This window comes from Colias philodice, chromosome 22, assembly GCF_061535455.1.
Source record: "Colias philodice isolate Cphi_HAF_F1 chromosome 22, ilColPhil1 Martin Lab GWU primary, whole genome shotgun sequence".
NCBI lineage: Eukaryota > Metazoa > Arthropoda > Insecta > Lepidoptera > Pieridae > Colias > Colias philodice.
The window spans coordinates 4009310-4034861 of NC_143107.1; the positions used below are offsets into that span (position 1 = coordinate 4009310).

General features: G+C 34.8%; 2 protein-coding genes across 10 annotated transcripts; one reads left to right on the forward strand and one right to left on the reverse strand.

The window, feature by feature from the left end:
• The first annotated feature begins 9 nt into the window (after positions 1 to 9).
• On the forward strand, positions 10 to 19988 carry simj (transcriptional repressor p66-beta simjang). Of its 8 annotated transcripts, none has more exons than XM_089709302.1 (19): positions 10 to 516; positions 804 to 888; positions 1981 to 2128; positions 2690 to 2838; positions 7162 to 7302; positions 7675 to 7773; positions 9082 to 9201; positions 10208 to 10294; positions 11187 to 11282; positions 11678 to 11796; positions 12566 to 12743; positions 13460 to 13618; positions 14361 to 14452; positions 15103 to 15182; positions 15714 to 15769; positions 16079 to 16166; positions 16656 to 16808; positions 17728 to 17853; positions 18881 to 19988. In XM_089709302.1, coding segments are annotated over exons 1-19 (2016 nt in total). In that variant the 5' UTR covers positions 10 to 478; the 3' UTR covers positions 18883 to 19988. The 8 variants fall into 8 exon arrangements, with proteins under 8 accessions (XP_089565428.1, XP_089565430.1, XP_089565431.1 ...); XM_089709304.1 differs by having other exon boundaries at positions 15103 to 15176; positions 17728 to 17854; positions 18880 to 19988; XM_089709305.1 differs by having other exon boundaries at positions 1981 to 2119; positions 17728 to 17854; positions 18880 to 19988.
• On the reverse strand, positions 19982 to 25162 carry Mtap (Methylthioadenosine phosphorylase). 2 transcript variants are annotated; one of them, XM_089709372.1, is made up of 9 exons: positions 24233 to 24838; positions 23730 to 23953; positions 21893 to 22068; positions 21546 to 21683; positions 21080 to 21259; positions 20808 to 20883; positions 20518 to 20604; positions 20259 to 20381; positions 19982 to 20096 (listed from the first exon to the last, which is right to left on the reverse strand). In XM_089709372.1, the coding sequence occupies exons 1-9, from the start codon at positions 24615 to 24617 to the stop codon at positions 20061 to 20063; spliced, it is 1425 nt and encodes a 474-aa protein (XP_089565498.1). In that variant the 5' UTR covers positions 24618 to 24838; the 3' UTR covers positions 19982 to 20060. The 2 variants fall into 2 exon arrangements, with proteins under 2 accessions (XP_089565498.1, XP_089565497.1); XM_089709371.1 differs by lacking the exons at positions 23730 to 23953; positions 24233 to 24838 and adding an exon at positions 24861 to 25162.
• Between the last annotated feature and the right edge of the window lie 390 nt (positions 25163 to 25552).

A 25552-nucleotide genomic window follows, 5' to 3' on the forward strand; every position in this document is an offset into this window, starting at 1 on the left:
TGGTGTATTTTGCGTCTGTTCAATATTGAGATTGAAATATTTTGTGAAATAAATAGTAATTATAAAATATATTAACGCATTTTTCCAAATTTTATTAAATTTAATGTAATGAACAATTAGTACGAATTTGTGACATAGAAGTTCAAGTTGTAATAATACAATCCAAATATTGGTAAATTTGATGTTGTTGTGGCATAGAAATTAGGATCTATTGTCAAACTGTCATCAATCATCCCTGAAGCCGTCTGGATGATTGTGACCTGTGATTTGTGATGATCTAAATAATTTAATTTTATTAGCATAATCTAAATATGTATTGAACGTTTTGTGTTTAACATGTTGAATTAACTGAAAACAATATAGAGTACTATTAATTTGGTGTTATTATGTTACGCCGCATGTTTATTTAGTGTCAACTAATTGGGAAGTATCGATTTTCGTAGTGATTGTATAATTTCGGGTATTTGTTCAGACAACAATGGACGTTGACGATTCGGCGGTCGACCTGAGTGTGAGGTAAATGATGTTTACTTAATGATAAACATGATTAATTGGTGTCTTCGTACATAACATACAATCTAACTATTGTGTAGAAATATTTAAAATTTCAAAATGCAGATGTTCAACAAGATCACATACAATTTTTTACGAATTTTTACACCATAATATTTTGACAAAAATATTAAGCTTGAGAAATTAGACATGGGTGATGTATTTCCAAACTTAAAGATATCCTATATAATTAATCTTCATTTATATTTATGGCTCTGTAAAAAAAATTAATAAAATGTATCTTATTTCAGCAGGTCCTTGCCACCGGAATTGAGCGAGTTAAGAGCCCTTACAGCAAGTGGCCTTACCATCACTCCTGCCCAACCACCTCCACATGTAAGATTTTAAATTTATAACTATTAAAATGGATAAAATGTTATTCCTGTAGCATTAAATCTGATTGAAACATTTACTTACAATAGATATTTTCTCTACCTTCCTATTCAATGTGTGAACTGTATTATATTATAACCTTTCTATTATTAGACCAATTAATTATTACTATGAATAAAGTTAACCATTCTTTATATTTTTGATATTTATTTGTCTCAACTGCTAATTTTATAAAGATACAAATTCATAGTTATAAGGAATCTAGTATTCAATTCATTTTTTCTATCCTTGACATTTACATAAAACACCACAGCTCTAATATGACATAAAAGTAAGTGTATTGCAATTTGCAATAAGTTATGTTACAATAACTACATTAAGAAGTTACAACACAAATATAAGTGGTCAAGTTGCAATAAAAACACTTCTTGTGTTATTATAAATTGTCTTCCTGTATGAATTGGAAATCCAACTGATTTGGGAGTTTTAAATGCATTAACTATTATTTATTTTACATGCATACATAAAATGTTTAGATAGTTAATTTTACAAATTTATGGAATTCAATTATGTATTCCTTTTATGTTCTTATGGAGTTGTTATTTATTGAACAGCTTCGTGTTGTGTTGTGCACACAAGCACACTTAGAAATATGTAATTAATTAGTTTTGTTAAATAAATATTTGTCATTAACACAGATGTGTTTAATGGTGTTAATGTTATGATAAATGATAATCATATGTATGTAATACACTTTATTATTTTCCTTTTAATGCACACCAAAGATTGAGAGAGTAAGTATTATCATTTACTAAAAGTAATAATGAACAATTATATTATTCCAATTTGGTTTACAACCCTATAGCAAAGGTTTAATTGTTGATTGCTATTAAAATATGCTTTTTAACATATTGCATAATTATTTGAAATCTTGTTATATTCTTATTATATAAGCCCATTAAAATAGTAATTGAATATTTATTGGGTAGATTTCCTTTTTTTGCTCTTCATATGTATGTATGTATATACATAGTTTCATTTAATTTCGTTTAACCATAATTTTACAATAATACAATTACTGTTATTCTTAATTAGGGCGCTAGTGGTAAGCGGGTGCTTCGCCCCCGTTCAGAGACACGTAGTTACGCGGAGAGCCCCGATATTGTGTTGCTACCAGCCGTGCCTCCGCATAGAAAGCCTACATTAGCACCACCTACGTCTGCACCTTTTACAGGTAACAAGTGTAAGCTATTTTGTTTAATTATTTTTGACGTGTCAACGTCTTATAATTCGATAGCGCCGGCTGCACGTACGAAAAAACATGACTCATGCGGCGTTACCTCGCTCTGAGGCGTTCCATGTAATGCTTAAAGTGCAAGCGAGAGCGCGGAACGAGCGACAAAGAAGCACAATCGGACGTTGTCATGTTCAACTATCGTCAGTAAACCGGCTTTACAGACAACCATTTTTTTTTAATAAAGCAACGTCTGTGTTTACAGGGCACCAATTAGTGAAATCCAGCTAGATATGTGTGGCGTTTTACTAATAATAAATAGAAATTAGTCACTTACAATTTAGTATATCAGAAATTTGATGATTTAATAACAATAACATGATCAGACCAAGATTTGAAGCATTATTATTGAAATAACTTATTCCGTTTATATCTTGTACTCTTTTAGTACATACAACAACTTTGTTACATAAGTATTTGTTTCTATAATTGTATTAATTTCTGTTTTATGTTTTTTTTTATAATTGAAATTAATTTTTATTTACCTCAATAAAATAACTTTCCTTACAGATGTGAGCAGCAAGCTAAACTCGACACCAGTCAATGTGTCTATAACAGCGAGTGCTGTACCACCACCCATAGAGTCTCCAAGAGATCCGAGAGACGATGAAGAATCGGAGGAGGAAAACGAACCGCCGCTACCTATTGCGGGGCATAGAGTAAGTTTTACTTTTAATTTTATGTTTTATCGAACCGCCGCTACCTATTGTGGGGCATAGAGTAAGTTTTATTTTTAATTTTATGTGGTTGTATTATGGCCGTGTATATTTTTTAACAGTTATCGATTTAAAATTTAGTTGTAGCGCTTGTTATTTTGTTTATCTTATTAGTTGTGTGTATGTTTGAAGTGAAAACTTCTTTAGCGGCGTTGAGCACTTTTTCTGTAATTTTTTTTTTTTTTTTTTTTTTTTTTTTTTACCTAAAATAATGAACCTAAGGTATCATTATTGAAAATTACGATCTAGCCCTTTACTATAGGCTAATGAGTAATATAAATCTAACTTAATTTGCTAGGTATAGTATGTCTAAGAATGTGTCCATTAACACTTTTCTTAATGTCTCTATTTAAGGCGAAGACACTTTGTTCATGTGTTCTTTATGAATAGCACTCACTATATTACACTGACACTTCACTAAACTAACTCAAAAGGTTTTGTCCTTTTTAGTCTTCTCACTATGTCCGTGTTGTCAAGGAGCTGGATAGCCTCGACGTTCACATGATGGTGAAGTCTGCGTTCGTGAGCTTCGGCGTTTTTTTTAATTATGTCCGTGACGAGATCTACTTTAAGGTCCCGATGTAGGTCGTCATTTCTAATGTACCAGGGAGCATTCACGATCTCTCTCAGCACTTTATTTTGGAATCGTTGTATGATAGTGATATTACTTTGTTTGGTACAGCCCCAAAGCTGACTACCATAAGTCCATAAAGGCATAAGGACTTGTTTATACAAGAGTAATTTGTTTTGCTTTGAAAGTGTAGAATGCTTGCCAATTAGCCAGTACATAGCCTTATAGCGAAGCTCTAGCTCCTCGCGTTTCTTTTTGACATGAGCCTTCCAGCGAAGCTTTGCGTCTAGAGTCATACCAAGGTATTTCGCTGTATTTTGATAAGGTATTACATGATTATTTATGTATACCGGATGATAATTTGGCTTTTTGTTTGTGAAGTCTATGTGAATAGATTTAGACTCATTGAGTTTTACTCTCCATTTTTTCGTCCAGTCAAAGATCGTATTAACAGCTGTCTGAACTTTTTCTACTGCTTCTTCATGAGTGTCACCTGTAGCCATTATAGCTGTGTCATCCGCAAATGTTGCAATGGTGTTGTTCTCTAACTCAGGAATATCGCAAGTGTACAACAAGTACAGAATAGGACCCAGGACACTTCCTTGCGGTACTCCAGCTTTTATAGGCTTAAGCTCTGAATATGCATCATCTTGTCTTACTCTAAACATACGTTGTGATAAGTAAGACTCTAAGATGTCAGCAAACTGTTTTGGGAGCATATTTCTTAGTTTGTATATAAGCCCTTCGTGCCATACTTTATCAAATGCTTGCGCCACATCCAAAAATACCGTGGAGCAAACTTTTCTTTCTTCTAGAGCCTTTTCAATTATATTGGTTATCCTATGTACTTGATCTATTGTAGAATGGCGTTCTCTGAATCCAAATTGGTACTCAGGAATTAAGTTTCTTTCCTCGATTATGGGTTTTAACCGTTTCAAGAAAAGTTTTTCAAATAATTTTGACATGATCGGCAGCAGAGAGATCGGCCGGTATGAAGTAGTCTCATGTGGCGGTTTACCAGGTTTTGGTATCATTATAACTTCGGCTATTTTCCACACATCAGGCACACACTTAAGCCTAAAGGTAGCATTAATGATTGTAGTTAGTTTGACAATAGCCTTCCGCGGAAGGTTTCTAAGGATTTCTCCAGTAATGAGATCATAGCCAGGTGTTTTCTTTCGGCTAAGTCGTTTAATTTCACTGGATACTTCTCTTGGAGTGACTAGTCTTATTTCTAGCTCATCATTTGCTGTTTCTTCTACTAAAGTGAAGTGTTCATTCTCTTCATTGGGTTTGAAAATTTGCTCCAGATGTTGTGCAAATCTTGCTGCTTTTTGCTCGTTGCTGATTGCCCACCTCCCATTCACATCTTTGATTGGTGGGATATGCGTCATTGGTTTTTTTGAACTTTTTGTGGTTTTCCAAAGGGAGTAATCTGTTGTACGATCACTAGTTAGATGACTAAGGAAGATATCCATTGATTCATCTTGAAACTTTTGAATTGTTCTTTTCAGTCTTTTAGTAAGATTATTAAGTACTGTTTTATCATGTGGAAATCTCGTATGATGCCATATCTGTCTTTGTTGTCTTTTTTTGGCTATAAGATTTATTATTTCTGGCGGATAATTATTGGATCTTTTGCTTTTTCTAACAGTAGGTGTATTATTCCAAGCGCTTTTCTGTATATCAACAATAAATTTTCTGATTTCATGCTCCAGATCTTCCTCGCATTTTAGAGGAATTTTTAATTCTATCACAGATTCCAAGTCCTTTTTGAAGCTTTCCCAATTAGTATATTTATTTACTAAAGTAGGATGACTTTCCCTCATTATTATGCTCTCACTTATAGTTAGTATGATAGGCGAGTGGTCTGAGCTCATGTCATAACCTTCCTCAATGTGGAGAAAATTTTGTGATATATTTTTATAAATAAAAAAGTCAATTAAGTCTGGTTTTTTCTGTCGGTCGGTTGGCCAATAGGTTGGTTTACCCGTTGATAAAGTTTTACATTGCGTGTCTCTAATAGCACATAGTAACTCTCTTCCTTTGGTTGTGGTCAGTCTTGAACCCCAGTATACGTTTTTAGCATTAAAATCACCTCCTAATATAAATCTGTTTCCAAGATCGTGTAGAAGGCTTTTGTAATGATCTGCTTTCAAGGAATACCTTGGTGGACAGTATATGGATGAAATGGTTATAGGACAATGCTTAGTTTTTACACTGACCGCCACTGCTTGTATTTCTTCTTTTTCGTATTTATTTACTTCATAATGGTAGATGTTCTCCTTTATAATGACAGCACTTCCTCCTCTTGATGTATTATGGGGATGTAGCGCGTGATAAACTTTGTAGCCTTTGATTTCTACGTGGGATTCTTTGTTGAAGTGTGTCTCTGAGATGAGGCATACATCAATGTTTTCTATGTCTAGGACTGCTGTTAGTTCATTCTGATGTTTTAGCAGTCCATTTGCATTCCATGCCATAATTTTTAATGTGTTCGACATTTTTATTGTTTATGATTGGAAGCTCTTTTATTGCTTTCCTCAAGTTTTTTAAGCCTCTCATCAAACGAGGTTAAAAGCTTTAAGATGGTATTCATTTTTTCATCCATGAGTTGGTTTAGTGGCTTATTTTGTGACTGTGAGGATGTTTGTGGCTGCGCTCCTCGTGTCACTGATGCATACGAAAGTTCTTTTGTTGTTGTAAGTTTACTGAGTTTGGTCACTTTTTCTTTGTTTAGAATTTGAAGATTTGGCTGCACATTCCTTTTTATGCTTTTGTTTTTAATAATTTGAAGTTCTTTAGCCACTGTGCATCCCCTATAGTTAGCCGGATGAGGCTCTCCACAATGAACACATTTTGGTTTCATTGTAGTTGGTTTATTGCAATCCTTTGTTAAATGCTTGCCTGTACACTTAACACATCTGGGTTCTTTTGAACAGTATTTTTGTGTGTGGCCGTATGCTTGACACCTTTTGCATTGTGGTATCAGCTTAGATGTTTTCAGGGGCTGTATGTCCACCTTACAGCCTAATATGGATTTAATTCCATATATTTTTTTTATGTCCTCATCCTTATCGAAAGAGAGCATAAACATGTTTAAGGGTTCCTTGTTCTTCCAGCTCAATTTGTTGACCGCGTCCTGGATTTTGTATCCCTTAGATGTCAGGTCTTCAAGTATTCTAGCTGGCACGTATGAGGAGTGCAGGTTTTTTGCCATTACCCTAATCGGCCTTTCTTGTTTATTTTCATAAGAATACCAAAGGCAGTTGTTCTGTAACAAATGCTTGGTAATAGCGCGATACGAGTCACCGTCGTTAGAATTTATTTTAACTTTTTCTCCATTCATCATTTTCATGATGAACGAGTCTTTCATTAGATTTTCCGAAAGAAGATCGTAAAACTGTTGATAGTTTTTTACGTTTTCGACAATTATGGGTGGTGGTGAAGGTTGTTTCTTAGGTTTCACATTTTCTTTGTTTGCAGTAGTTTCATCTGCTTGATTTTTTTCTGTAATGGGTATAAAATCTTAAACTCGCGTCAGGACACGTGACCTGATCGAAAAAGCGTAAGACGGATGGATATCAAACATGCTCAACGTCAATAATCAAGTTTTCACTTCTGCCGGCACTCCCGGAGTGCAACCCTTCTTTTTTTTTAATTTTTATTTAATTTATTCATTAATATAATTACAGGAATTATCAAGCGCCGAAATATGGGAGCGCGATCGTCGTCTGCGCGCGTTGAGAGAGAAATTGCGTGCCGAAGAAACTAGACTCGTGTTGTTGAGGAAACTGAGGCAATCGCAACAGGCAACCAGCTTGCCGCCTGTTAAGGTAATTCTATTATTAATATTATAGGTCTTTTTGATTTAAGGATATAAATGAAGTAAATGGACAAAAAAATCCAAATAATTCTTATTGATTGTAATCGGTTGATGTACTTTCGCGTACACGTATATTTCGTCGTTTTTTATAACATGTTTAATTTATTTTCGAACTATTTGAATTCACTCAAGAAATGAATTGCTTTTGCTATTTTGAATATTAAAATTTAAAATCTCAAATTGTATCTAACCTGAATTCCTCAAGTAAACAGGCAACCTATTATTTAGATTTTTTGCATATATTTATGGACATCTTTTTGTTTGTTAATAAATCCCAAATCTTCGTCTAATAACAAGCAAAATAAAACACTGAACATTACAGGAATCATCAACGGGAACAGCATTGGCTGGCAGTGGTTGTGTGGTGCCGCCGGGGGTGACTGTGACCCCAGCACCACCCCCCGCACACCAGCAGGGCAAGGTAATTATATATATATATGTGGGGATGTGAATTAAAACGCCAAAATTAGCCCAATCAATTTATTCCCAGACACCGGTTATAAAAATACATTTTAACAATCCTCCATTTCTTTAGTAACCAAAAAAACACAAAGTCATCTGTCATAGAAACGCCATAGATAATCATCGTTCTACAGATAACATATTAACATATTCTTAATAGAAAGACACAGACTAAAAATAAAAAACTAGTTATGAAATACATCTTAATTTAACCTATTCCCACACGGTCATCCTGCAGAATCATCTGTCCCAGATGAGTCAACAGTCCTAGATGATACAACAGTCCTACTAGCTTTCCGCCCGCGGTTTCGCCCGCGCAGTCAAAGAAAAACCCGCATAGTTCCCGTTCCCGTGGGATTTCCGGGATAAAACCTATCCTATGTCCCGGGGTAAAAAATAGCCTATGTCCTTTCTCGGGTATCTAAATATCTCTATACCAAATTTCATGCAAATTGGTTCAGTAGTTAAGGCGTGATTGAGTAACAGACAGACAGACAGTTACTTTCGCATTTATAATATTAGTATGGATAACACGCCTTTATTAGCTTGAACTGTATGTTTGTATGTTAGTCGACGTGTTTGTCTGTAACATAATATAACTGGCTCTTTTAAACTCGATTTTGAGTCACTTGAACGGACATATTCAATTCAAACTTTCTACGCTTCAAGTATCGGTGACACTATAGTAATTTAATGAGGACTAGGCATGTTTTATTTTTATTTTTTAACTATTTTAATTATTTTATGCTTAACCGATTATGCGGAAAAAAATATAGCCTATGTCACTTAGGAATTGTATAGCTTTCTGTTTGTGAAAGAATTTTTGAAATTGGCTCAGTAGTTTTGAGATACAAACAAATAATCAAATATTTCCTGTTTATAATATCAGTGTAGAATGTAGATAGATATATAATATAGGCGTCGCTGATCGCTTACCGTCAGTGTTGCCTCCTCCCTCATAAAAAAAAGATGGGTTGCAATCCGGGAGTGCCGGCAGAAGTGAAAACTTGATTATTAACATTGAGCATGTTTGACATTTTGGAATGGTATCCGTCTTACGCTTTTGCGATCAGGTCACGTGTCCTGACGCGAGTTTAAGATTTTATACCCATTATAGAAAAAGTGCTCAACGCCGCTAAAGAAGTTTTCACTTCAAAAAATATATTTGACTGCTATCTAGCCTGATATGATATTAAACAGTGATGCGATCTATTAATATAGTTTCATATATTGTTTTATTATGGGTATAATTTTGTTGTATTTACAGCGCGCAAATAACAACAACAATAACACAGCAAGCAGCACAAGCGCAGTGAGCAATGTGTCCCGGAGGACTTCTAGCTTGCCGGGAGGGGCCACACTTACCCCCGGCCCGTATCGCACTCAGGTAATCCATACTAATATTATTGTTGAAATAATTGTATATTGAAACACAACTTGTGGATCCTGATAAATTATCCTTATTTTTACAATACTTTATTACAAACTACATTGTGCGCACACGACATTACACCACGAACCACAGAGACAGGAGGAGGGCAAAGACAATTGCAGTTTACTGTGATACCATACAGACTATACAATAACCAAAATACAGATTATAATATTTGCCTATTACAACAATTATAAACGCGAAAGTAACTCTGTCTGTCTGTCTGTTACTCAATCACGCCTAAACTATTGAACCAATTTGCATGAAATTTGGTATGGAGATATTTTGATACCCGAGAAAGGACATAGGCTACCTTTTATTGCGAAATATGTACCACGGGCGAAGCCTCGCCCACCCGGGTGAGCGCCCGTCCGATTAGGGCCCTTCTGGCCTCCTCCACTCAAGCGACAGCTCAAGCCGAGGTTCGTGGTCCCCGTGGCGGGGGGACGCCCTTGTGCATGTCGCTACCAGGGTGAACCTTCAGTTCACCCCCGCGTCCGCGTTAAAATGTAGAAGTCCTTCTGGCTAACATTGAGAGACACCACACAAAAAAAAAAAAAAAACCTCTAGTTTCAAATAAGAATAATAATATTAAAATACCTAGCACACGTGTCAGAAGTGAAACATTTTTGGCAAGATTCAAAGATACCAAAATAGTAATGCCATGACGTGACGGTATTGCCATGATGCGACCTTGAAATTTTACCCTCAATGCGCCCAAAGAAGTTTCACTTCAAAAATAACTGCATTTTTAATTACCTACAACTGTACCATACCTCAGGCCCCGGAACCACAGACACAATAGAAAATCTATTGTGTCGTGGACCGATTGAGCCGCTTGGGGCTCAATGGGTTAACAACTTACCATATCTATGTCTATTTGTATTTTTCTTCATATTATGTATATAAATAATTATTAAACCATATTTTTTATACTAAATCTTTTATTATTGAATTCCAGTCGTCAACGAGTGGCGGTGCAAGTATTACCCCGTCTGTTACAATCACACCGGCACCGCCGCCGGCCTCACAACTTGCTGCTCCTAAGGTAATATTATTTATTTGCTATTTTAAAGTATAGACAAATTTGTTTTTTTCATGTTTAGGTGATTTTTTTATGTGAAAGTAATTTATTATGTGTGTATATTCGTTCAGACAAAAATCTTCTATGAAAAAAATCAAGAACATTTATTATTTGTATGTTTTTGTCGAATATACCCGAATTCAAATCAACATAATTATGAAATGACTAGATAATATTGTGCTATTTAAAGTTTCAATCATTGAATAGTCTTATAAATAGGTTAGTTCAAATTAATAGTTATCTATTTTTTTACATTACATGAATATTTAAAGTTTTGGAACATGCTGTTTACCATATACAGTATGTTTAAAAAAAATACGTTAACTACCCGCAAAAATGTATTTACTGATATGAAATTAGTAAATAAAATAAACAATTGTACATTACAAGCCTGCACAGGACAACTCATCAGTGACAAGTAGCACAAGTGATGCAGTGAGTATGAGAAGTGATGTCCATTTTTAATATTTATTAAATTATAGTCTAGTATTTAGTATATTGTTTGAGAATAGGTTAGTTTTGTTTACATTCTTAAAATAAGTAGTTTTATAAAAAAGAAGACTAGAATTCGACAAGATAACATAAAAAAAATATTTATCTTTTTGAATCTTATTCTATGCTTTGCTGTTTCCCTGTAAAAATCATTATTAACAGGGGGATAAAATACAGGTTTTATTATTTTAGTCTGCATTATTTTATTTATAAAAGAAATATTTAGCAAGCTGTTTATATTTAAAAACAAATATATCTTTAATCTATATAATGTCCAATTAGCTAAAGAAAACAATAAATTATAACGAAAAAGAAAAAAAAAAAACATTTATTTAACAAAGCCATACGAATATTGTTGCTACAGGCGAGTCGCAGTTCGGAGGACACGCAGACTCCGGCGCAACGTCAAGCGGCCGCTAAGTTGGCGCTTAGAAAACAACTAGAGAAGACACTATTGCAGGTAAAGGTTAAATTTATAAGAAATAATATGAATTAAATCAGTTTTTTAGAAGTTTAGCTTTTGCGGAAACTTGAAAGAATTCATATTGTACATAGATATGTATGTGCATCTGTAGAAATGATAGAGAAAGAAATTGAAGAATAAACGTTCCGCATATATGCTCTATTTCTTGCGAACTTTTTCATGCTTTACAATTTAACTTGTTCATTTAATGAATTTTAAATTTTCAATTGACACATGATGTTATTTATTTCTATAAGTTACTTTATCGCAAGCCATTTTTTATTGTAATAAAAAAGTGGCACAAATGTTAACTGCATTTAAAAAAAATTACTAATAAGAAATTGGTTCACAGGTGTATATTAGTCATAAAAAATAATATTTTTATTTACCAGATCCCCCCACCAAAACCGCCCCCGCCAGAGATGAACTTCATCCCGTCGCCTAGCAACACGGACTTTGTATATTTGGTGGGGCTCGAGCATGTGGTCGACTACCTTACTAATGAAGATCGGTGAGTTTTAGCTTTGTGACTAGTTTGTATCGTGATTTTGTTTATAATTAGTCAAGTAGGGTAGTTGTGAATGTATAGCATTTTGAGGGATTTTTGCATTAAAACAACTAGTTTACTTTCATGGCTATTAATTATTACATAGTATTGATTATGATTGGTTACAAAGAAGAACATTATCAAACTTTTTACCTTTTCTAAAAAGTCTGTTGTTTATTTTACAATAGAAAGTATTCTGAATTGCTGTTGTACTAACTCAATAAACTATCAGTAAACGCGACGTTGCCGTCGTGTTAATTCAATAAATAATAGCACGCGTTAGAGAGTCGTAAAGCCCTGAGTGTGTGTGTGTGTGCTGGCTGGTTCTCACACTTATTGCTCTGCACACTAGCATTCACTCTATACGCACACTAAACCTACAACATATTGTGTGCAGGTGTCCATGCTCGCAATGTTCACTTGTTTATACACACATCAACAAAATTTAGGGATTTTTATTTATTTATTTGATTATTTATTTTTATTATTTTGACTAAAATTGGCCAAATTGGCCGTCGACCGGGTTCAGAGACGTGCATTGGCCTTCGTTCAGCAGTGGACGAACAAAGGCTGATAATGATGATGATGTGTGTGTGCAGGTTCCCGTGCTCGCATGTTTCATCACACATACTATAGTCTATACTAAAGCTTGCACGTGTGCAGGTTCCCACTCTATACTAAAGCTTGCACGTGCGCAGGTTCCCACTCTATACTAAAGCTTGCACATGCGCAGGTTCCCCCGCTCGTCAGTGCCGGCGGTGTGCGCGCAGTGCGGCTGCGACTTCACGCCGGTGTGGCGCTGGGAGCGCGCGCCGGCCCGCCGGCAGGACGCCACGTTCGCGCCCGCGCCGCACACCGCGCGCCGCCTGTGCGAGCTGTGCGTGTCGGGGAATGTGAAGCGCGCGCTCAAGGTTGATAGCTTTTCATTAAATATGTCAGGACAATCTCCATACACGTCACGCCCCCCTAGACAAGTGGCTTTCTATTAGCGTAAAGTTCAATAGAATAGATTATGAATGTATGAGATTGACGTAATCAATCGTCGTTGTCGTCGTAATCAAACGTCAATCTCGTACATTCATAATCTATTCTATTCAACTTTACGCTAATATAAAGCCACTTGTCTAGGGGGGACGATCTAATCCCATATTAAGCTTTTGCTTATGTTGTGGAAATTGTATGTATGATGATAAACATACATATATAATTTTAAATAAATACTTATAATTAACACCCAGACATAGAGCAAACATCTATATTCATCACACAAATATTTGGGTGGAAATCGAACTCGACCTCTGGCCTGTGGAAGGCAGGGTCACTACCAAGCAACCGATCAGTCATTCAATGTAACAGGTTGGATAATAACGAAATAATGGGGGATAAGTAATCCTTCAGCATTTAATATTTGGATACGTAAGCTACAGTGCTGCAGAGTTACGTGACAATGCGGTAAGTGGTTATGTAGGTAATGCGTGAATGCGTAACATATGGGAGCGTATTTGTTACGTTTTCACGACATTTTTTTTTTCGTTTTTATAACATTAAAAGTACTCTATTCGCTCATGAGAACTTCAAATTTACTGATTTTATTTGTTTAAAATACCAATATTTCTCACAATCACAGGCGGAACACACAGCGCGACTCAAAACAGCGTTCGTGCGCGCTCTACAACAGGAGCAAGAGATAGAGCGCCGCCTGGCCGCACCGGCCGCGTCTCCACCGCCGGCCCCGCCCGCGCCCCCGCCGGCACATTCACACTCGCATTCCGCACGTGGATCACAGGTAATATAGAATTAGCCTTTTAGACGGTTATTTATTTTAAAGAAAATACTTTCAAAGAATAATCACAATTTTTAATATTAAATGTTAATAATTATAATAAGCGAATTGGTGAAGACGTCTATCCGATCCGTCTATCGAAAAACAAGAGAGCGAAGCCGAACGCGGTGCCTGACATCTGCCACCGTCCTCGCTAACTGGCCAGCAATCCCTTTTCCATCTTTCACCTCCATGAAGGCCGAATACGCCACCTATTGCCTATTCCGCTAACTATAGGATATGTAGAGATGTAGGGCTCTATGTAGAGTTGTAGGTAGAGCACTACTGATACTTGCAGAGCGTTCTATGTCTCTAGGTAGAGCAGTATACATGGTATGATATTACACTCATTTCGCAACATCACAACTGAAATACACGCCACGTAGCTTGTTTGTAGAGCAGTATAAAGGCTCTAACACTTACACTTTACGGGAAAACATTAATAGCTTTTTGACTTTAAATAGAGCAAAAAAAAGAAGGGTTGCACTCCGGGAGTGCCGGCAGAAGTGAAAACTTGATTATTAACGTTCAGCATGTTTGATATCCATCCGTCTTACGCTTTTTCGATCAGGTCACGTGTCGTGACGCGAGTTTAAGATTTTATACCCAACGCCGCTAAAGAAGTTTTCACTTCAAAAACTCTAACACAAACTCTAAGCCAATCGTAAATGTATAGAGTAGTATACTGAACTGTACGATATTTCAGTCGTCTCTATCCCGTCTGTCCCGCGGCTCGGGCGCTCCCACACCGCCCGCTGCGTCCGCGCCGCCCCCTAAACCTTCGCCGCAACCTAACAGGTATGTTTATTTGCGTTTACTCACTTAACTTTTTTGAAATTAATTAAAAAAATATTTTGCTTAGTATTTTGTCTAATAATTTGCAATTGATTACAATTGTTATTGATAATTTATCGAAATTAAGTTTCTGTAATAAGCCGAAAAATTCAGTTTTTTTCATCTAACCTAATTCGATATAAAAATAAATATATAAATTTAATACATGTAATGTATGTAACTATGTAACTCTCCCATATTTCTCGTTGTCCTTTATTTCCTGTCTGAAAATTGACTATAAATAAATTTACATTTTTTCACTTATGCCATAACTGCTGAGATCGCACAATTTGACATTATGTCATGGTCCTTTCTAAAAACTGTAAAAAAATTGTTGATGGACCTTTTTTTCTATTCTTTAAAGTCTTGGGGCTGATTTTTCAATGCTTGGATAAAACTTATTCGTCGAATAATGTATAAAACTACCATTTTAAAAACGTATTCTAATTGCCCGTATTTGACAGTTTACGTGACATTTTAATATTATCGTGTAATACTTTATTGGACGGATAAGTTTTATCCAAGCATTGAAAAATCGGCCCTTATAAAACTAAAAAAATACCATTATTTTAACTAAAAATGTACCCTCCACAATTGAATATCTCGTTCTACAGTCGTAGTTCGTCCGAGTCGCTCCGCGGGCACCACAGTGACCGTGCGCGTGAATCAGACGTGCCCGCCAAGAAAGGTAAAGGTAATTCGATTCGACGCTCTTTATTTCTTTATTTATCTAATGTTTATTGAAGTGAAACTTCTTTATCGGGATTGGAAAATTTAGTGTAACATTTTTTCGTTACGCGTGACATTTTTCCGTTACGCGCCATCTTTTTCTTATCCCTACCATGCGTGATTCGACGTATTTCTGTAAAGTTGCATATAGTAAATTATTTTTTGAAAAATAAGGTCATAAAGTTTCACTTCTTACGTGTGTACGCTAGTACACGCACACATTTTTTTGTTTTTGTTGTTGTTGTGTGTATTTTTTATTCATTTTGGGGGTTAGGAATATATGGGTGGGTAATGTTTTCTGTTTAAATATTATATTATTAAATAATTAGTAACCAAGCTTTCACATTAAAAATTTGAAACACACATTACACATATTAAAATTGAATGCTTATTTTTGTTTGTATTTAAAATTACAATTTCGCAAATTCAGTTGTTATAGCGGGTAGAAATAGTAAATTGTTTTAGTTATTAAAACATATAAAAAATATGTTCGCAGCTTCATCGTCAAGTAGCAACAGCCAAGGAGGCAGTAGCAGTAGCAAACAACACCAGGTAAATACGAAAAATAAAAACGACTATAAAAAAATAAAACCGTTCGTTTGAATAAATTGTAGTTTCCCATAAAACTTCTCTAATAACTATTTTTTTTGGGCTTCACATCTAATAGTGCAAGTGTAACTTTAAAATAGATTTAACACCGATTTTCACATTTATAATATTATTTAATCTAGATATTTTTTTTTATTCATACCAATCTCCAAAAAAAAAACAAGAAATATTTTTTTTTAATGACAACTATTCCACACATAAAAATCATTAAAGTAAAGTACTAAAGTACTAAAAAATGTATTTTTTCAATAGCAATTGGCAGCGGCTGCCGCGGCGCAAATGGCATTTGAACAACACAGCGCTGCCGCCATGCAGGCATTGCAACATCAGCTGTTGAGAGGTATGATACATTTAAATATTAGATAAAAAAAAATTTATGAGGTGGGATTCCAAGTAAGGATGCTGATGGTCACAGTGATCGATTTTTTGTTGTGAATGATGAAAAAAAAATTAATAGAACAAAGAAGCAAATTTTTTAATTCAGTGCTTAGCTAATTTATTAATGATTTTTATATAAATATAGTGGGAAAAACTATGGTCCAAAGAATTTGTATCGTCATTAACACTCTTTGTATGAAAATCTGCCCGTATTGCTGCGCTCCTATTGGTCTTAGCAAGATGATTAAATAAATGATGTAGACCCAATTTGTTAGAAATATAAAATATTCACGTAAAGTTTGATATAAATCCATCCTGTACTTTTTGTGTTTAGCCCGGACACATACAGACAAACAGACGAAATTCTGTTAATAAATTATTAATTGTACGATTTTGTATAGATAATGATAACACTAACAGGGGTGTGAAAATAAACTTATTTTTCATCCAGGACTAAGCGGTGCAGGCGGTGTAGGCGGTGTGGGCGGTGTGGGCGGCGGCGCAGGAGTGTCCCCCGCAGCAGCCGCAGCGGCCATGATGCAGTTCTCCCCCCTACTGTACACTTACCAGCTGGCTATGGCGCAGGCTAGTGCGCTCAAGCGATGTGAGTACGGTGTTTGTGACGGTTTTATTTTCCAACATATTATGTACATTTATGTTATTTAGATTTTTTTTGGGCATATTATATGTAATAAGAATATCCAATTACAGACATGTAAAATATGCATTTTAATGTGCTACGCGCCATTGTATCGTGCAATGAGGCACCGTGTCGTGCCGCACGGCACCATGACGTGCTGCACGACACTATGACGTGCCACCTGACATTATGACGTGCCATGCGATACTATGACGTGTTACGCGCATCTACAACCTATTAATAACTTTGTTCCCCAACCTATACATAACATTATTTTTTTAGAAATTAAATTATTTATATATTATTATTTTCCCGACGTTTCGCATACTTTGCAGCGAGCGTGGTCATGGGAAAACAATATAATGAATAAATCGCGTTTAAAATCTTTAGTTTCTAAATGTATAATACTCGCGTAAAATCAAACACTAGATAACATTGTTATTTTTTCCCTACATAGATTAACAATCCTATCTTCCATATATAGATTAACAATGTATGTGTTGATTGTGCATTTGTGATGAGAAAATAAATAAATTTAATTTAATTATATTTTAACGTGATAACGTTTTTAAAATCGTTTTAGTCGGGTGACATGTTCAGAAACTTGTGTCACACCAAAACCTCACGAGCGCGATCGCAGGTATAACGAGAGAGAGTCGGACCGATCTCCCGTCTCATCTCGAGCGCTGCCACCAATAACACGTTATCACGTAAACATCTCGATCGTAAACCTACTTTACAAACAACCAATTTTTTTCCCTACATAGATTAACAATCCTATCTTCCCATCTACCCTATATAGATTTACAATGTTGATTGCGCATTTGTGATGAGAAAATAAATAAATAAAATAAAATTTAATTGTTTAATGTTCCCGATTCAGCCGGCAAGGGCAACAGCAGTAGTGCGGCAATGGCGGCCGAGATGCAACGTGTTGCGGACGCACAGCGGCAGTACTTGCTCGATATGATACCGGGACAACATGCGCGTAACCCGTGGACTAAGAACTGATGGTGGGTAGTGTAGAGTTAGGGCACAGAATACATAATAGTAGCTAAACGCTACAGAACGGACACTCCGCCTCCCGACAAAATTAAACACTTACCTCACCCCGCATGATCATGATAAAAATGGGCCGCATTTTTCTGCAAGGACGATACGCAACGAAGATTGACAACATTAATCAAATTGACTTATAGTAATTTTATTATTTTGGATTTGTGATTATCGTTTTTCGCAGAAAATGGTTAGATATTGTGCTGTTTACGGATGTATTTCATCAGAAAAACGCGAATTTTTTTTTACGCTAGTCTCAAATGTGCCAACCATAAAGCGTTAACACACACATTTGCAGTCTCTATAGTGTGACTGTCAAAACGATAATTTTGTATGGAGTGTCCGAGGTGTGGTTAGGGGGAGAGAGAAAGAGCTGTTGGTCGAGCGGTTCGAGCGATAGAGATTTGGAACGATAAAGTTGTAGTTAGAGTGGTAGAGTTTTAGAGTACTTTAGGTAGAGCAATAGAATTGTAAAGTTGAATTGTTGTTTGGGGAGAGTGGTAAGTAGAGTTGTGGGTAGAGCGGTAGAGATGTAGTTGTGTTAGAGTGGTAGAGATGATATAAAATGTGAGCGCTTCGCTACGCATAGTAGAGCGGTAGCACTGCATAGATTGATCAAAAATTTACTATTGTGCTTATTGCACATTTGTTTCCTTCTAGATGTATTTTTGTGTTTGAAATCCTGTGTACTAGGATCGAACCCAGGAAACTTAACTTTTATGTTCTTGTCACTTTGTGCTAACCTCTGGGCCAGTTAGATGGTGGTTTTAAAATCTGATGAAATCACTGTATGTTAAAAATTCCTTCTAAATCGGTATTACTTTTAAATATTCACAAAAGATCTTTTTTATATTATAAATCAGTGACAAATCTCAAAATATTTACGACGCCTAATGGTGTTTGTACATTAAATACATGTTATCAATTAAATTTATTTCTGGAAATTATTATACAATAATAACTAATACTCTCTCTTCACAGATCCATCGATACTTCGTGAAGCATTTGAGTAGAATTCGATCTTTTATTTTATAATTAAAGCTAGATAGTTGTCGCTTAGATAAGCGTAGATTAGATTCTAAGCAATGTGTTGTGGGTAAAGGGAGTTACATAAGGGTTAAGTGACGCGGTCTACACGAGTTGTTTTAATTAATTTTAAAATTATTTTTGATAAATAATTCATTTTTAATGTAATTATATGTGCTAGCTTTTGGTGGGAGTCTATGAGACAATTTTTCTCGCGTATTTTGACTTAAATTGATTCTTCATTATTTTTGATTGTCGCGTAAATGTTAGTATAGCTTTTGGACTTTGAAACGAACAAATAGTTCTTGAGATGCGTTCAGACGAATAAATTATAAATAATTTTGTCCAAACATGTATGTCAAACTAATTTTACATTCAAATTAGATGTGTTTATGATCGCTTATGAAATATCTTTTGATTTTATATTAACCTTAAGTCGCAAAACGCATTTTAAGTAAATTAAAGCATTTACAAAAAGTTTCCAAACGCAATAAAAATGGATTGATTGAATTTTTTCTCTATATATTATGTTTTTAATGTCGCATTGTTAATTTTAGTATATAAATGCTGTAGTTTTAAATTCTTAAAAACAAAACAATTAATAAATTAATGTAATGAAACAAAAAATCCATACTATAATATTATAAATGCGAAAGTAACTCTGTCTGTCTGTCTGTTACTCAATCACGCCTTAACTACTGAACCAATTTGCATGAAATTTGGTATAGAGATATTTTGATACCCGAGAAAGGACATAGGATAGGTTTTATCCCGGAAATCCTACGGGGACGGGTTTTTCTTTGAAAACGCGTGCGAAGCCGCAGGCGGAAAGCTAGTTAAATATAAATGAAATGCTAACACTTTTAAAATATATATTTTATGCTATAGAAAGCTCGTGTAGATATCGCTAAAGATTGTTTGTGCTACAAACGCAACTGTTGGCACAAGTCAAATACGTAAAATAAATAAATAATAGGTAAGAATTATCACAGACATTGACGGCGTGAATAATGTACTTTGTCATTTTTTATGTGGATTTTAAATAAATAATTACATGCAAAATGTATTGTTTTATTTCTTTACAATATGATAAAAGTATAAAAGATCAGCTTATATAATAGGGGAATGCTTCGATTATTCCTTTAGCATGATGGCGGACGAAACCAGTTCCTGAAAAAAAAAGAAAAACATAAAATAAATGCAGCTTGATAGAGATTAGAAAGTATTAGAGATTCTTTGGTGTCGCCATGTAAAAAAAATAAATGCAGAAATAAAAAAGTAACGCATAACATTAATCAATAAATAGATGAATAATTAATAAAAAATAAACACCTTATGAGCTTCTAAATAGGCATGATCGGCTTTAGCGGCCAAAATCTGAATAGCGGCAACGATAACGTCGGCTGCTTTTTTCACATTTTTCGCAAATGCTGCAAGAACATCGCTTACGCATACCTGCAAAAATAAAATCAATATAGAAAATTATAAGCCTCACTACTTTTGGGGTTTTATATGGCTTGTTTTCCAATCGCAAACAAAATTATAAGTTACTTTTTCACATGTAAAAAAAGATTTTAAAAGTTAAAATTACCGATTTCTCATTTTCTCTCCAACAATCGTAATCAGTGACAAGGGCTACGGCCGCATAGCTAAGTCCTGCTTCCTTCGCTAAAACCACCTAAAATATAAAAGGTTTTAACTGTACAGTAAAATAAGTTTAAAAAATAATGTTTTTCATCATATTTTCATATGTTTTTAGGTCAGAACAAAGAAGGTGGACCATCTAAAATTAAGTGGTAACCGTTGTTCTTAATCGCTAGAAATACTGATGGTGTCGCTTTATACTATTAGCATAACATTTTAAATTTTTTTTTAGCTCACCTCCGGTACTGTAGTCATATTAACAAGATGCCCGCCCCACTGGCGATGCATTAAGCTTTCTGCTCGACTGGAAAACCTTAAAAATACAATCGACTATCAAGTCACAGAATTAGTTTTTTAATGTCCGTATGGCATAGGTATCTATTATAAGTAGTTCATACAACATCATCCAATAGAAGGTTGGTAACACATTATTTATACCGCTTAAAAAATAAACAAAATACATATTGAACATAAAGAAAACAGTTTATTCCTAATTTTATGAACCTCACCTAGGCCCCTGTATAGTAACAACAGTACCACTATGATGGCAAGCATAACCTTTTGCTTTCGCCGCACTTGACAGCGCGTCACGAGCCGAAGCACAAAAGGCGGGAAACATTGGCAAGTGACAGACGCCTTTTGGACCCCCTTCAGTGCGGTCGTAGAACGTGCATTTACGACCCCATGTTCTGTAAAACATTTTTAAATATTTATTTTTGAAGTGAAACTTCTTAAGGTTGAGGGTAAAATTTTCAAGGTTGCGTCATCGCAATACCGTCATGTCATGGAGTAAGGCGACGATTTGGGTATCTTTGAATCTTGCCAAAGAAGTTTCACTTCTGACACGTGTGCTTAGCACACACGCTCTTTTTTATATAATGGTTATTTTGGTTATTTTCTTGCTTCTTTCATATTCTGTTAAGTCTACAGTATATGAATTTACAAATATATATAGCATTTGGACAACTACCTTACCTATCAATAAAATCGTCAATAATAACTAGACTCCCCGGTTCGTATTTTTCATCGAGGCTGCCCGTTGCCGTGGTGGCGAGCACGTGCGTGCACCCCACTTCCTTTAGCGCCCATATATTCGCACGGTAATTCACGTCACTGCAAAGGTAATATATTATTTTTTATGCCATGAGTATTTGTTTAGAATTAAATAAGTTATATTTATCCTTCAGGGTACCGAAGCTTTACAAATGAAGACTGCATGTTGGAATTTTGGAAGGGAAATAAATTAGAGAAAAGTGATAGCGTTTTCAACCGTATTTCATAATATGTAGTTACTGCTTTTAAATAGTGTTTATTTTTTTCACCTGGGTTGATACTGATGTTTCCTGCCATGACGTGCGAGTATCACACACGGCACGCCCTTAATAAAACCTTCAAGCAGTACATCAGATGGGTTTCCGAACGGAGTTGTTACAGCGCGTTCTACAGGGTTCTCGAACAAGCCTGGCTCATCGAAACCGGATCCTCCGATGATACCGATCTAAAATAATATTTCACAACATGGAGTGATGGAGAGCACACTTAAGCTATATTCATTAATTACATGGGGGACGAGGATATAAGGGTACTAGATTTTCGCCCGCGTCTTCGCCCGCGTTTTCAAAGGAAAACCCGCAGATTTCCCGTTCCCTTGGGATTTCCGGGATAAAACCTATCCTATGTGTTAATCCAAGTTACCCTCTATATGTGTGCTAAATTTCATTGTAATCGGTTCAGTAGAATTTGCGTGGAAGAGTAACAAACACACACACATCCTATTTTCGCAAACAAACACAAACTTTCGCATTTAAAATATTAGTAGGATACAATATAGGATGGTATAAAATAAATTGGTTCCTCGATATAATTGATTGTAGATATAAAATTCCTACATAGGTATCAAATTTTATGACAGGCCTAAGACTAGCAAATAATGGGCTTTTGTTATTGTAGGTATCTAATTGGATTTGAGTTTAAAGCCGATCATCGGAAATATATTATGGTCGGTTTTACCCTTCAAGATCTGTATCTGCACTGTGTTCTATCATACGTACCTAATTAATATAAGCCCTTCAATTATTAAAAAAAACCACACACTATCCTATGCAAAATGGAATTTAAAACTGTTCTCAAATGTATTTTTCATGATTCTAGTCGAAAGAAATAAACACATCTAAAAGACCGAAGCTGGTCAATATACACTAAAATAAATTGAACCTTATATGAGTTAAAGCCGGATTTATTGAGCATCCTGTTGAACTTTATTGTCACTGATTATGTCTAGTTTTTATTAATGATCGAAGTATAGGACCTATAAAACAAGTGGTTTTTTTAAGCACCCACATTGTATATTTTTACATAATCAATAGGAAATAAGTTTTTCAAAACAATCTTTCGATGTCTGAGTAAGTAAATATTGCCCAATATTGAAACCTTTTTCATGTGCAGTACATTATATTGTTCAATATGGTCAACAATAATATTGCGTGTGTGCGGCTAGCCTAAGGGCGTATTCAGAAAGAAAGCTTGAAACTTATAAGCGCTTATCGGCGCTTGTCATGTTCATATATTTTCCTGTCAGTGCTGGTAACCCGCGCAGGAAAATATATGAACATGACAAGCGCCGATAAGCGCTTATAAGTTTCAAGCTTTCTTTCTGAATACGCCCTATTCATTGAGCTATTATGATTGTTTATAATATTTGCAGTCATTAAGTATTCATGTCAATTATAAGTAATTATAATGAACCTAATTGCTAACGCAGAAGCAATATTAAAATTAAAGTTAAAACGTCAAACGTATTTATGATTGGGTGGAAATTTAGGAATTTATTTCTTATTTGTACCAATTTTACCCAATTTTAAATTATTTGGCTATTTAATTTCTAGGCAGCATTTTATCATTATTATAATGAATTAATGAAAGACACAGGTAAAGAAAAAAATTATAATAATTTATTCTACAAGCTAACATACACCAAATGCAACATATTTAACAACACTTTGTACTACACTTTCATAATTATTTCTCAAGTCCTTGTTGGAATTTAACCTCTTTTGTTTGTTCATGTGCCTTTTGTAAGCTCTGTGCAATCTGAAAGTATTTTTTCGATTCATCTAAATTCTTTTCAACTCCATCTCCTTTCTTATACATTAAGCTGACATTAGCGCAGGCATATACATGGCCAAGCTCACAACCACGCTTTGCATATGAAAAGGCTTCTTTCATATCTGGGCGGATCAAATAGTCAATTGTTTTGTTCTTTTCAGGGTTGTGTGGGTTAAATTGTTTAGGGTCTCTTGGTATGCCACTGAGGTACATCCCTGATAGGTAGTGGCAAGCCATAGATTCATTTTTGTCGCATGCTTTTTTCAAGTAGTTGTAACCTGTAATTAAAAATAAAAATAAATATTTGAATTGTCTAAAAGTTTGGAACCTTTTTATTAACAACAATATTGTATTTTACACATTTGATATCATGACATAACAAAATATAAAATTTTTAATTAAATCAACTTTATTTGTGCTGTTTCTTAAGTATGGTGTAAGCCTTTTTACATAATAATAATCGTTAAAATAAACATTCCCCATTTATTAATTATTCATTAGCTATTAAAAATATTATTTTAATTATATGTATTAGTACTGCAAGTCTGAAATCTTACCTTTAGGCAGATCCTTGGGAGCTGTGGCGTTCGGGCCAGTTGCAGTGAGCAACAAGCCAGCATGTAAGCAAGCAGTGGGATCATTTAATTCACAACCTTTTTCGAAAAACTTTAAAGCTTCCTCTGGATCACTTTTATCTCCGCCTTTTCCGACCAACTTATAATTCCCGTACTTAAGACATGATTTCCCATAGTTATAGTCTAAACAATTGCTTTTAAATACTGCAGCTGCTTTCGTAAAATCTTTTTTAATTGCTTCTAAATAATCACCCAATAGGTGACACACCTCTGGCTTTTTTTCTTTGAAGCAACCGAATCTATATTCAACACCAAGGTTCTCTACAAATTCCTTGACCTCTTCCTCTTTTTTTAAGTCATAAGCCATTTTTATATCGTAATTTTATAATAATATTGGGCAATAAGCAGCACGACCGCAAGAGGTTAGATAATACTTTGAAATATGTCAAAATGATAACCCTTATCAATAGGTAAACACTACCGTTGAGCTACTTTTTTTATTAATTAAAGAAATAGAAAGATTATCCACCCTATAAATCAATTAAAGTGACTGAAAAAATTAATAGCTTTTTATTATATTTTCTTGTGCACTGCATTAATGTTGAATTACCTTAATTTTAGTTGTATCTCCCATTATTAAAGTGTCTGCAACCACCGCAAATAAAGTATTATAAAAATAAAAGCGAAGGATAAGTTTTTTCAAATGCAACAAATGTAGTTAAAATATGTAATAAATGTATCTTTATTTAAATTGTGCACTCTGAAGTTTAACTCATTCAATACTAAATAAAAATTGGTTAATTGATCAAACTCAAAATTGAAAGATAACTAATAAATCACAGGAATAGATGTCAGCTGTCAAGTAAAGTAAGTTGAAAGTGCAAGAGCTAAAAATTCTGTCAATCGTCGCAATAAGGTCGCAATGCATCGATTGTAATATATTTTCTATAATACGGTTTGCATATTCGTGAATCGCGCGTACATAATAATATTATGATACTGTATTATATGATAATATAATATTATGCTCTAAGTCATAAGATATTATCCCATGGTTAACCGGTGGTTAATCGGCATTTATCCGTGTTTTCCAATTACAGCACTAGAGTGCATTATGCGGCATAATGCTTAACGTTGAATGTTCCAAACTTCCAACTACAGCAACACTTAGCACAATCGAGCACTCATAAAAGTAATGCGCGTGAATTGATGCGTGCAACCGATTTATCGTTAGTAATTATTAATTGTTGGAAAAAAATTTAAAGCTTTCGTTTCATTGTAGTTATTTTCAAAATTGTGTTA

Coding starts and splice junctions, on each gene's coding strand:
- Mtap (XM_089709372.1), bottom strand. CDS start 24,617: ATGGCTTATGACTTAAAAAAAGAGGAAGAGGTCAAGGAATTTGTAGAG. Junction 22,069..23,729: donor ATGTATATGCCTGCGCTAAT/GTCAGCTTAATG, acceptor ATATTATTTTAG/ATCGGTATCATCGGAGGATC. Junction 20,097..20,258: donor CCTATTTAGAAGCTCATAAG/GTGTTTATTTTT, acceptor TTTTTTTTTCAG/GAACTGGTTTCGTCCGCCAT.
- simj (XM_089709302.1), top strand. CDS start 479: ATGGACGTTGACGATTCGGCGGTCGACCTGAGTGTGAG. Junction 517..803: donor GCGGTCGACCTGAGTGTGAG/GTAAATGATGTT, acceptor ATCTTATTTCAG/CAGGTCCTTGCCACCGGAAT. Junction 9,202..10,207: donor CCGGCCCGTATCGCACTCAG/GTAATCCATACT, acceptor ATTGAATTCCAG/TCGTCAACGAGTGGCGGTGC.